General features: G+C 41.1%; 1 protein-coding gene across 1 annotated transcript in view; it reads left to right on the top strand.

Moving 5' to 3' along the window:
* The window catches only part of BRAF (B-Raf proto-oncogene, serine/threonine kinase), an 83,069-nt gene extending 69,391 nt beyond the window's left edge, over positions 1–13,678 (top strand). Inside the window, exon 19 of the mRNA XM_063395571.1 lies at positions 4,942–13,678. Within this exon, the coding sequence (XP_063251641.1) occupies positions 4,942–4,964 (23 nt within the window). The 3' untranslated portion in view covers positions 4,965–13,678. The remainder of the gene's footprint in view (positions 1–4,941) is intronic.
* Positions 13,679–13,807: the final 129 nt, after the last annotated feature.

The following is a 13,807-nucleotide window of genomic DNA, read 5'->3' as shown; positions in this document are numbered from 1 at the left end:
GAATGGGTTGGGGTTTTTTTGTGTTACATTTTTCTCTAAATATTTTGACCTGATAGAGTTTACACCATCTCCAAATGTTCTGTTAACAATGCAACACAGAAGAAATTCTGAATCTGCTTTTGCTAAGCTGCAAGGCTGTTACTGGTAATGGTGCCTGTATCCTTCAATTAGTATGGATTTCAAAATTTCTGAAAACATTTTACATCTCAAGCATGACCAAGTGCTTTAAGGGGAGAAATGCTGCTAACACCTGTAATAGGAAAAGAACATTTGAAAAAGCAGTTTTGTTCATGGAAATCAGTGTTATACCACGAATTTTGTTAAGATCAAAGGTGCTAATTATTTTAATATTGTTAAGAATACACTGAACATGCTTCTCTTGAAGTGACAAATTAATTTTTTCACTTCCATGTTAAAGCTGCTAGTTTGACTAGGCAGAAATGAATCAGTTGGACTAAATGTCTAACTGAGAAAGTTAGACACCATACTGAAATCCTGCTAGCTCATTTTGGAAACTGTATTTTTCTCTGGAGCGTTGCTCTGGAACAAGGGCATCAGAATAGTGGTTCAGGTTATATCAGTCTTTAATGTCAGATACGAAAAAAAAGGTGTACAGACAGTGTTCTTTCATTTTTGAGGTGAGTTAGGTGGTTTTACTTGGTTTAAACTGCTGAACTGTTAGTTTTCACAGATTACTCTGCATTGGAAACAAGCTGTTGCTGCTCTTGTTAGGACTTCAAGGGCCAGGAGTTCCTAGTGGCTCCTGATTTACATACTCACAAAGAATTTCGCCTGTTGCTAGCAATACATTTTTGAAATAGAACAGGAATTCCAAAATGTTTTGGTTTACTGCTGTCTGGCAACTGAGCCTTTTAAAATGGGAAGCAGATTTAGAGAGCTTCAAGACATAGAGGCAATTTTTACGTTTTCTGAATGGATTATAATTGTCCTTTTGGCTGCTGCTGTTAGAATAGTTGAAAACTAACTTTTCTCCTTTTCTTAGTCAAGAAAATTTAGCTGTTGAACTCTCTATGGGAATAGTTACAGAGGACAGAAGTTGTTACTGTTTTAGAAAATCTGTTTCCCATCTTCCTGGTAGCTTCATCTCATTTTTGGTAGGCTTATCTTAAAATGAAAACAGGACTTAAGTGTTGTTTTCCTCTCTCGTTCTTTATTTTATATCTGTTCTAGCAGTGATGAGGAATATTTCCAAAGAGGTGGGGTATGGCATTCAGTACAGAGCAAGAGGATGCTGCTGGGTCTCCTGCAGAATCTAGAAATGAGGCATCTCACACAGAAAAGTCCTAGCCACACAGGGAGTTGCAGAGAGTGCAGAACCTCTGCACCATTGCCCTGCCCAAGCTTACTCAGGTCTGCCAGATTAGTTCAAACCAGTTATTCCTTGGAGCAGTGTTACCCTTCTTGTTGTTCAGCTTGTTCATCTGTGCTGTCAGAGCTACAGTTCTGAGGGGAGAAGTGCTGCCATCCTTAGACACATCTGGCCCCATTTCCTGCTGTATGGTCAGTGCATTTTTCCTGTGTCACCTGTTCTTACTGAGCATTTGGGGTTCTATGGCCATCAAGTGAGTTTAGCTTCTCACTAAACATTTTATGAAGCCTAAAAGGAGGCTGTTTTGTGGATCATTAAATTTATCTGACAGAGAGGCATTTAGAGGTGTCATTTCTGTAAGTTCTAATTGGTGCTTCAATGAGATTTAGGAGTATCTGTGGGGTGAGGGTGCCTAACTGCACCTGCAGATTTGGATCAGCGTTCTCAAAGGTGCAGCTCAGCTATATTGTTTAGAAACAGATACCTGTTGGTTCAGAAAACATGCCTGTAGGATCCTAGGTGTTTCTGGAGGAGTAATTTATACTAGGTGGGATTTCTTTTTATTTTACTTCCCTACATATCAGTACAGAAACAAAATCTGTCTTGGTGCCGTTAAACTGTTCCAAATTTTTACTTACCCAGTTGATAGTATCCATACAAAAGATCAGCACAAGATCCAACAGGAAACTACCTCTTTTTTTTCTGTCTGTGAATGTAAACCAGGCAAGGTGTTGGAATCTGGTGTTACCCTACGATAAATCATTCAGTCTCTACTTCTGGCACAGGCCTGGAAGGGAACCATTCTTCCCCTTATGATTCCTCTGAGAAACTTGGCATCTACCCCAGGATAAGAAGAACAGTTAAGATGATTTGTGTACACCTCAGTAACCTCATGAATTCAGGTAGCTTACAAGTCTGTGAGAGTACAGAATGGTAGCTGCATCTTAAATCCTCCCAGGAAATGGGGACAGCACATTCATTCAGAACATAACTTTGTAATACATTGTTTGGAAGCAACATGAAAGATCTTGATCATCTTTTTAGTACAGATTTTTTGGAAGTGTGCATTTAAAATAGTTTCCACTTGCTCTGCATGAGAAGAGCATGAAAAGACTAGTAGCTGACTTGAAAGGGGTTTGTAGGAAGTGTATATTTTCAATGCTCTCCATCCTTTGGAAAGAAATTGTTTTGCTACCAGTCAAACAAACATCTGCAGTTCTGCTTGATAAAAAAGCACCTCAGATGTCTGGCTCACAATGAATATAAATACCTGGTTTTTTTTCTTGTAGCAAGTTGCTGAGCATGTGGTTTCATAGCTTGGTGTAGATAGGTGTAGCCATGTACATACCTCACCTAGGGAAAGCTGTTACTGGCAACTGCATTTTATACATGTTTAACCAACATAATCCCCTTATTAGATAACCATGTTACCTATTTTGGTCTATTGATTTGTGATCAGATTAACACTGGAATTTTGAAAAGGGGGATTTAGCATTAGCTTGTCAAAAAAAATGTGTTTGCTGAGGTTTTGTTTAAATGGCAAGAAAGTCTGAAAATTACCTTTTTAAAGCTACCATTCTATCTCAAATAATTCTTTACTTCTGGTCCTGTTTTTCCATTGCCCTTTCCCAATCAAAGGGGTTTTTTTTTTTAATGAAATCCCTATATGACTATTAAAATCTGAATTATTACCAGAAATAGGCAGAACGACAAGATGAGTAATGAGGGAGCAATCTCTTTTTTATAAATTGATCTTTAATCACCACTTTAGAAAGGCAGACTGAAAAATAAATTAAATAGAGCATGTTTTGAAAGGGTAGCTAAGCATAAATGTCACTTAAAAATTGGCCTCACAGGCAGTACTTGTTGACTTCCTTCTCCTAAAAGAAAACATGTACAGAACTTGCAGTCTTTCTAGAAGATACTGTGAAGAGAGTGAGAGGTCAATGAAATGTAGTAGAAAAAAGCAAGACAAAAATTACCCAATATTTAGAGTATTTAAAGCAAGAGTTTCATCTGGTGGTAGAATTAGTAAATTAGGCAATTAGATCCATCATGAAGCTTTTATTCTATTGTTATAACTTAAACCTGCCACCACAGTCTGTAAAGACACCCAGAGCTTGAGACCTGTCACAACTCCCTGTGACACCCTTACTTTGGACTTCAGGTGTGCTCCCCTCTCATTTCCTAAGAGACACAGAGCCCTTTCTCTGCTTTCTTCAGGTTCCCTTAGAACTGGGTCAGCTGTTCCTCACAGGCCTTTTCAATGCCTTTTCTTTCCCCCCTGCCCTTGTGCAGACAGCTGACAACTCTTCTTGGTTCTTCCTTTTGTGGAGCAGGACATTCCACAGAATTAAGGGTATAAGCCTAGAATTTTGTTGGGGGGATGTTTCTGCTTTGTTTCAAGTATTTAGAATAAGAATCCTGAGGAAAAAACCAGGCAAACAATACAGTCACTCATGAGAAGATGGAAGGACACCAGATAGAGAGCAGTTGTTTGAATGTAATGGCATTCAAAAGATTTCTGTTGAACAGAACAAAGGCTCTCTTGTGCCTGCTTATCACTCCTTCAGTATTAGGAAAGCTCTGAGAAGTGCTGTCAAAAAGCAGTGTAAACTAACCCAAAATGCATATGAAACTCATTGTGGGGAAGTTATATGTATGTTTCTTTGCTCTTTCTCCTGAGTCCTTTTTATTATGCTTAGTTAAATACCCCTCACTAAAAATCCTATAGAATATATTTTCTTTGTGGGTGGCAGGGAAATTTTTTTTGCTACAGTATAGGATTAAGAGGATTAATATCTTAGACTCAGCTTCTATTCAGTCTCCTATCAAACTCCTGAAAGACTTTGGGCAGCAATCTTAGTCTGTGCCATAGTTGCATCCCCTCAGAAGTGGGACTACAAGTCTGTCTCACGGCATGGTGACACTAAATAAATTATGTAGGATTTCAGGACCTAATCACATGTGTAAGCACTGCATGTAATTATTCTTTATTCAGTAATTCTGAAGGAAGCATAGAGTTGTTTTATTTGTTATGCTCCCTGTGAGACCTAATTTCTGGTCTGGGACTGAGTAGACAATCTCTCCATTCTTACACTTCTGTCAGTGGATTGCTATGTTTGGTCTCTAAAACAAATCCTAGCATTTTGTAACACTGGTTTTCCATTCAGGCACTTTACTGTATATAGTCTTTAAAGGGTAATGGATGTCTCACATAGTTCATTGTTATTAAACTAGTTTTACAGCAGAACAGAACTGGTTTGCAGTTGGATGCATGTATTGAAACTGGTGCTTCTCAGGAGGACATATGTGCAATAAGGAATTTAAAGTAAAATTAAGCTGACACGTGTAATTTTCAAATGCATGATGAATTAGATTTTGCTTGAACTTTCACCTTCTTGGGAAGAATGGGTACGGCTTGCTTTCAAGAAATCCTTGGTTGGTTAAATATGCTGGGTCTATATTCAATGTTCTCTCACTGTGTATTCTCTTGTGCTTTAATTTTAACAGTTTGCATTTTTAACATCTTTTATGTTCAGCCTGATGTTCAACTAAGTCTAGTAACTGAAATCATCTTCTTAAACCAAGCTCTTGTCCTCCCTCTACAGGAGAATTTGCAGCGTTCAAGTAGCCACAGCACCATGGCAGCACCCACTCTGTTATTTAAGTCTTGTGTTCCTACAGTTTCTTAACATCAAAACTCCATTCTGCTCCGCAAAACCTAAAGTAATTTAGAAAAGATATCCATAAGCTTAAAAGTGGAGCAGAATGGAAACACCATTCCAACACAATGGGGAAAAGTACCTTTTTGGGAACCAGAGTCCTCTGCTGCCAGTGTTTCTCCTTGGACACAAACCAGCACGTGCATTCGGAGACCTGCAGTGGCTGCCTGTGCCGTTGGCATCATTCCCAGGAGAGAGGAGAGGGCGCTCGTGGTGGGACTGTGGTGCTCGGGCGTGCGGGGATGGAGCTGCTGCTGCTGCTGCAACTTAGGAGACTTGCTTTGGATGGTGTGCAGGCCAGCTTTCTCCCTCTAACAGCGTAACCATCAGAGGCTGAACTTCTGATGAGTGCTAATTTCAAAGAATCGTTTTCCCTTCTGATCCTTTTTTTTCCTGGTGTACTTACTGATTTATGGACAGCGCAGTATCCCCTTTTCACTGTATTACAGTGTCAAACACCTCAATCTGTCTATATTACTGGGGTTTATTCTTTTAAAAGTGTGGGGAAGTGGGAGCTGGATATGTTATTTTGAAGGCAGAGAGATTGATCTGAAGGAAAAGGGGATGCTGCTACACCTTTTTTTCAGATTTACTTTACCACTTCTTGAAAAGAACAAACAACAACCATCATCCTTAACCTTTTTCCTTTTCCAGTATTTTCTTGGTGTGTGCATATACAACATCTCTTTGAAGGATTAAGTCAATCCTTCTTTTGTTGGTCCAGCAACAAACTGAAGTTTAAAAAAATGTAGCGAGATTGTCCTCTCTTTTATTTTTTTTGTATCATATGATACAATGTATTTATCAAAGATGCTACTGCAGCATCTAAAGTCTGTAGAAATCCTGATACAGACTGTGAACGGTGTATGTACCTACTTTAAAAGTTTTATTTTAAACGAGGGTGCAGGTTAATGCCAGGTACCTTACCAATATGTAATGTTTTCATAAATGAGGAAAAAAGTTCTCAGGTTGAATTGAACACAAATACAATCTCCCCCTAGAATTAGACATTCCAAAAATTATGTTTTGGTACTTTCAAGAGCTTTTTTTAACGGATTTTTATCCTGTTAACTAAACGTCCTCTGATAAGTGTGTGTGTAAATGTGGAGCATCTTGTCCTAATGGCAAGTTGTTAGATCAAAACAAAACGGTACTTGCTGGATCCACGCTGACTCCTCCTCCTCTCATTGCTTTCCTCCCTGTCATCCCTTCCCTTCTGTTTGTCTTTCCCTTCTGTACACTTTGCAAACTAGGATGAAGGTGGCGGTATCTCCATTAGAGTGCTTTGTTTTCCTGTCCTCCAGTCCTGGTTTTCAAATGGTTAGTAGCTTTTTTGACAAGTTACCCAATCAGGGAAAACAACAACTCATAAAGTTCTGCACATCATTTATTTACCTCTAGTAGAATATCTCGTGATGTGATCTGCTTGCAGAGTTCTCTGGTATGTGGTATTACCTGTAAATTATTTGTACAGAGGCAAGGCAGACCACATTGGAAAGAAACTCAAGCTCAGACAGAAGTTTCCAGAATTTGATTCGTATCAGCCCTGCACCACTCCAGGTGAGGCAGGAGAGCTGACCCTCCTCTAGCAGGGAGGTTCTTGTCAGGAGGAGGTGGGGAGTGTTTAACAAAACCACGACGAATAAATGAAGGAGTTAAATGTGTGTGAATGTGGTGTCCATGCTAAACGTGGATGTACCGAGTGAGGGTGCTGTCCTTCCCTCCCTAGGGAAAGTTGGACTGTTCCTGTCTGCAGAAGGTTGCTCCCAGATGAAGGGAGAAAAGCACATCAGAAGTAGAAGGCGCTGTTAATACCCTGGAATTTTGCAGTGTTGCTGGTAGTCTGTTACATTTGTCAGTAAATATTTACTGGGGCTGTAGGGACCGGACTGATCTGAAGTGGGAATTAAAACTGAAATACTGTGTATTCATATTAATTCCACAAACATTAGCAAGATAGCAATAGTGAATGACTTAATAGTCACTACAAGAATGAAGTGATTCATGTTGGTACATGAACAGAATTGATTTTGTGTATGGGACACGTTGTAAAAACGAAGGAAAAACAAAAGCACAATTTTTTTTCTTGTCTGCTGTGGGTCTTCAGACGCTGTAAAGTTTTTCCCTTAGTGAGACTGGCAGGAATTAAAGAAGTAGCAATAGCCACTTTGCAGTGTGGAGAAGCTGATGCAGAGCAGTGTGTGCAGATGGTGCAGTCAGAGTGCTCCCTGGTGATCATCTGAGGCCAGTACTGAGAGTGGAGGGAGCCTGGAGCCCTGTGGCAGCAGGCAGGTGAGAGCCTTTACCAGATACAGGCTCCCAGAGGGGGAAGGAGTCACTGCTTCTCCTTTCACCCTGTGCCTGGCTCCAGCCCCTTTATGGACTGTGGCCCCCTTTGTACGTGTCAGGGATACTGAGGTAAAGGTTCTCTCAAAAGAAGCTGTTAACAGAGCAAGTATGGACAGGTGGTGGTTCAACACTCATTTGTTTTACAGAGCTTGTTAAACACTCTCATTTCCTTCCACAAAGTCATGCTGGCAGAATTTAGAAACTTCATTCTATCTTTGCTTAAAATGAACTTATTTTGGTGAAGATTTGTTACCCATTAGCCTACAATATGCTTCTTGAGCCCATAGGAAAAGCACAAGGAAAATTGCTATCCTTGTCCATGCAAAGCACTTTATAAGTAACACATGATCTCTGGGGGGTTTTTTATTGGGGTTTGTTTGTTTGTAGTTTTGTTTTCCTTTTTTGTTTCTGGTTTTATTTTTTTTTTCCCTGAGGAATGTGCAAGTTGTTTGGCTGCTGTTTAGAGAAGTCCTTTCAGGATGCATTTCTACTGGTTTTCTTGTTTGTTTGTTTCCCACCAGATAGCTGTAGTAATGTGTGTTTGTCTCTAAGAGTTCCCAGGTAATGCTCATGCAAAACTTTGGAAGAAATGTGGTTTGTAAATAATTGGGTTTATTTTTGGTTTTATCTTTTCCTTCAGGAGTTTTTCTGGATGTCTTGCATGCCATCAGAACCAGTCTTAAAGATGTTTAGTGGATGGGGAAACCAGAATAGATGAGAAATGAGTGCCCTCTGTAGCATGGGGTGAAGGAAGTAAATGGCAATGACCGATACATTCATGCCATTCACCCCAAATTCCTTAAGCTGCTTCGTGGTGTCCCAGCCACAGCCACATGCCATAGTGTGGAGATGTGAGTACATACTTCATGTGCACGTGTTGGGACAAACACCTAGAGAGTCATACTGCTTCTTTCAGCTCTGTAGTATCTTGTAGGTTATGATCATTTGCAAAAGTGCTGGTATCCAGTCCCAGCTAATTATGTCCTTATTAACCAGGCACAGACCTTCCCCTCTACCTTTCCTTTTCCATGCAGGTAACAGAGGCCTGTTACACCTTCCTGCTCAGTACATGGTTGTTTCCCCTGGTACATTTGCCAGAACTGCAACACTGTGGTGGAGCTGAAACCAAATGGCAGGAGTATAGAGGCCAGGTTACTTTGAAAGTAATTTCTGTGTCAGTTAAGTCCTACCTAGCCCCAGAGGCAATTAGCCCAGTCATTTCTGTTTTTTTGAAACTCATGCAGGTCATGAAATGAATCCACTTCTTTTTATGCTTACCCAAAATCATCTTTTCTTGTACTTGAATGCTCTAGCAGCTGATGATGATGCAAAATGTTTGAGAATACATGCTGCCGTTTTACCATGGCATCTTAGCATTACTTGGATTGGTATGTGCTCATTGGAGGCAGAATTTAGCCTTTGTGACCAAAATGAGTGAAATTCTGATTGTTGATCAATACATTTCTTTCCATAAATGCCCAAACTGGGGGAAAAGTACCCTGAAGATCACAAATAGTTTTTCTTCGGTGTTTGCCTGGTGGTGTAAATGCATCCAGCATTTTACAGAAGGCTGAGGGAAGCCAGATCCCCAGACATGTCACAAACTAATTGAAGCTTTGATATCTGGAGGGGCTAAATTTAGAGAAGAAGCATGTAGAGATTTCACACTTTTGCAGCCTCTAGATTTTATTTCCTTCTTGACTGTCAGTGCAGTGTGTGTGTAGCACAAACTCTTCATAGTACTGTAGACAAGGTGTCCTCTATTGATAAAATGTATCACCAGTAGCACAGTGGGACAGCAAAGCTTCTAGGTACAGACAAGTTAAAAAGCAGCTGCAGGAGTGGACTCTTAGGGCATCACTCTGAAGGTGCTGAGTGTTCTGGTTTTCTGTAATGCATTTTGTGTAGAAGTTTATGAAACAAACTTTGTTTACTGCAGCCTTCTTACTGTGCATTTGCACTTGGTGTTTGTTTTGGCATGCATTTGGAATAGCTTTCTTCACTGCTTCATGGCTTCATACCAGCTTCATACCCACCATGTGAAGTTTAGCCAGGGCAAGTACTGGATTCTGCACTGGGTGGGTAACCCTGGTTGTGTGTACAGACTGGGGATGAGAGGCTGGAGAGCACAGAGGGGCCTGGGGCCCTGGTTGATGGCAAGTTGAACACGAGTCAGCAGTGCCCTGGCAGCCAGGAGGGACATCCCTGTCCTGGGACACATCAGGCACAGCATCACAGCCAGGCAAGGGAGGGGATTGTCCTGCTCTGCTCTGACCTGGGGCAGCCTCACCTCCAGTGCTGGGGGCAGTTCTGGGTGCCACAGTGTGAGAAAGGTTATTGCTATTAGACTATTAGTGATAAACTGTTAGAGAGTGTCCAGAGGAGGCCCATGAGGATGGTGAAGGGCATTGAGGAGAAGCTGTGTGAGCAGCAGCTGAGGTCTCTTGGTGTGCTCAGCCTGGAGGAGACTGAGGGGAGACCTCGCTGCAGTTACAGCTTCCTCATGAGGGGAAGAGGAGGGACAGGCACTGATCTCTGCTCTCTGGTGACCAGGGACAGGACCAAGGGAATGGCCTGAAGCTGCATCAGGGCGTGTTTAGGTTGGATATCAGGGAAAGGTTCTTCATCCAGGGGGTGGTCAGACACTGGAACAGGCTCCCCACGGCAGTGGTAGCAGCACCGAGCCTGACAGAGTTTAAGAAGTGTTTGGACAATGCTCTCAGGCACATGGGATGATTCTTGGGGTGTCCTGTGCAGAGCCAGGAGCTGGACTTTGATGACCCTTGTGGGTCCCTTCCAACTCAGCATATTCTATGATGCTGTGATTCTTACCTAATAAACTATCAGAGAAATAGAGCCAGGTTGTTAAAACGAAAAAGTTTGCATTTAAGTTTCAAGGATGCTAACACAGAAGCTATTAAATCAGCACCATGACAGCAGTAACTGTCTAGTAACTATGAACTTGTGGAAGGAGGAAGCTTTAAAAGCTGCAGAATACAGAGTACACCAAGAGTGAATTCAGATGAAAACTAAATTCTCTCTTTAGTTTAGAAAAGAGAGCTACCAAGACTCTCTGTTCAATGGTTTACATAGGGATCCCCCAAAACAGTTTTTGTAGTTTGCCAAATGATCATGTGCCTTTGCAACCTTAAAAAGTACAACGGAATGTAAACCAGGTGCTTTGTAACTAGAGCAGTGTCTTTGGTTTACATCTGCTGCAGTAGTTTTGTATATAGCTATCCCTGTAGGTAGGTAGTGTGGAGTTGGTCAACTCCTGTAAAGGAACAAGAGGGCAGAGAGCATTCCCCAAAATACCTATTAGCATTTCAAAGCTAAGAATTGAAGGATACTGAATTTTCTTACAGTAAACCTGCTGCTTGAAATCTGCTCTATCAAGAGGTAATGAGGTTCATTTAACTTAAAAACAAGTAAGCCCTCCTCCCCTTCCAAAGACACAGATCTTGTTAAGGAAAGCTCTGAAGAGGCCCCAAGTTACACTCTCACAGCATCTTGGGATGAGATGGTAGATGAAGAATGAGATGAGGAGAAACCGATGGCTAGCACTCATGTAATCAAGGTTCACATAGATCAGACCCTACAATTAGTTCCTTGTCCCAGAAAAGGCAGTAAATTTTGTTTCTGGGATGCCAGCAGGTTTCCTCACTTCTTCCCTGGGCCTCTTGCAGTTGCTGTTGAGTGTTCACATCCTGTTATTGCACATGAACTGTGGGAGATCGTAGGTGTCTTGTCAGCTGAGGGACAACCAGTAGGTGGGAATTTGATTTGTACAAATTTCAGACTGGTTACGTAGACTTCTGGCAGTACCTACATATCAGTGTCATATTTAACCCACTTGTCCATGAAGGACAAAATAATGGGTTTGGATATTAGTGCTTTTTCAGATCTTTTCCCTTTCTTCCTTGGGGCAGGACTTTTGGCATAGCTGTAACTTAGGAAATTAATGTCTAAATGCACAATTCATATGAAATATCAGACCAATTTTAATTTGGGTTTGTTCTTTTTAGAAAACAAGGTGTAAAAATGTTTTACATATGTTCCAGGAAGTATCTGGAATCCTTCTACCTACCCCAAATGCACTAAAAGTACACGTGATGGTTTTGTCTTTTTCTTCTTCTTTTTTTTTTTTTTTTTTTTTTTTTTTTTTTTTTTTTTTTTTGAGGATATTTTTGTTGTTTTGTGGGGTTTTTTTGGGTTTTGTTTTGTTTAGGAACTTCTAAACTACCTACTATTTGCTTCATAGCATCCAGCAGCAGTGTGTTCAGCTCACCCAGCCTCCTCAAGAGCCAACAGTGGCCTGTCTGGTCATTTTGTCTCGTTTGTCATGTTTGCAGCAACTGTACTTTAGAATAAGCCTTGTGTGACACTTACTTTTGAGCAAGTAAACCACAAAAATAACTGTTTTCTTTTTTTGTTGTTTATTTGGGTTTGGAAAATGGTCAGGTTTTGTTTTGATAAATGTCATTCTGTGTTGCATTTGTGTATTCACCCTTGTTGAAGAGAAAATCCATCTGTGTGTTTGGGAGTTCAGTGGAACATCAGGGGAAGAAATGAAGCCCATCATCTGGTCATGGATGTTGGGTTTAGGGAAAAATGGACCAAACTTGGGTGTTGAGTTATTTGGGGATGGTGGGGGGTTGTGAGGGCATAATTTAAATTAACTCTGTCTAAAATAAAGTGTAAGTGCAATAAATGTGCTTTTTTATTCAAAGCTGTGAACCTTTAGAAAAAAAAAAACCACACAGGAAAAAAAGCAACCAAAAGAAAAAGCACATCATTCTTTCATGAGCCTTGTGTCCTCCCTGCCTCCCCTTCCTCCTCCTCTCCACATTTCTCAACTGACAGAAACCTGACTGTGGCCAACTTGCATGTGTTGGCAACCCAAATTAACATTGTTGTTCTAATCTCATTGCTGGCGTTGGGGAAAGTCCTGTCCCGTGCTTCTTTTCCACTCTTGGGATCAGTACTGCCCTGTACCTCCGGAGCAGGGTCTGCAGTACCAGGGGTGCACCAGCCAGCCCCTCTGCTCTGTGCTCATCCTGACTCCAGGTGCAGAGCTGCTCCTGGCCCTCCGTTCTCCCGTGTAACCTCCTCCCCGCCTCACTCGGGGTGTCGTGGAGGCTCCCCGGGCTGGGCAGGGAAGTTATTCTCGAGCAATTGCAGAAGGACTCAGCCATCAGCTGCCTCACGGATCCCTTTGTCCCTGCCCCGCACACGTGGCCCCTGCTGCCTTCTGTGACCCTGCCTGTTTGGCAGCAGGGGTCGGTGTGTGTACCCGGTGTGCGTTACTGGCACTGGCTCTTCCTTGAGCACAGGCTGCTTTTCCTGCTTTGGGAAAGGGTCTCCTGGGCTTCCCAGGAAAGCACGATGCAGTGAGCAGTGAGGGAAGGGGTGGCACTCACTGGTTGGACCCTCTGGGGGAGTAAGAGAGGACTGGCTTGTTTAAGTTTATAGATATTCCAGATCTGTATCCTTTAAACTTTATTATTTTTATATATAGTCAAGACAATGGCATTACCTCATAATACAGAGGCTTGTTTATGAGAGGCAAAGTATGTAGTAAGGAGAGGAAAGGGAAATTTATATATAGATTTGGTTTCTTTTGTTTGTTTATTCCTTAGTGCAATGAAATGTATGTCCCACCACTTTAAACTCTCTGCTAACACATTCCTTTCAGCTGTTTTCTGTATTCTTTTTTCTTTTTTTATTTTTTTGACCACCAGAGGTTTGCAAGGGGCTTATGACTGCAAAGTAGAAGGTCCAGTCTGGTTACTTAAAAAAACCAAACCCATTGTGTTAGTAGATTTCCATAGCTGCTTTTTAAAATCTACAATGGAGTAATTGTTTTGAAAACTTGTATTTATTTTTTAATTCATAACAAAATGTTTATTTTTGGTTTCCTGTTATGTAGGTCATGGCAACTCCCCTTCGTTCCTTCTCAAGTTTCCCCTGTAATTGCCAATACAACTTACTTTTCTTGTTTGTTCCTTCTCCCTTTACTTTTGTTGTCCCTTCATTTGTACTTTGGAGTTTTTCTCATGTAAATTTGTACAATGGGAAATATTGTCCAGTTTGGTTAGAGAGCATGGAGACTTAAAACATATTAAAATTTGATAGCTGAATTCAGATTGAAGAAAACTATTTCAGTGTAAAGTTATTTAAAGAACTCTGTATTATATGAAAGGCAAGAAGTTCTATGTACTTGATGTGAATATGAGAATACTGCTATAATAAAGATTGACTGCATGGAAAAGTCTGAAGGAGATTGTTGATTGTGTCATGCATGGCTCCTCTCCATGAAGTTGGAGGGGTGCAACTCAGGTGGGTGAGGGGAGTGAAAAAGTTACTTTAGGGTGTAAGTCTGGAAGGGAAAGAAATGGGGAAA

This window comes from Prinia subflava, chromosome 4 (assembly GCF_021018805.1).
Source record: "Prinia subflava isolate CZ2003 ecotype Zambia chromosome 4, Cam_Psub_1.2, whole genome shotgun sequence".
Classification (NCBI taxonomy): domain Eukaryota; kingdom Metazoa; phylum Chordata; class Aves; order Passeriformes; family Cisticolidae; genus Prinia; species Prinia subflava.
Note: the sequence above shows the minus strand (reverse complement) of the source record. Positions and strands in the feature narration are given on the sequence as shown.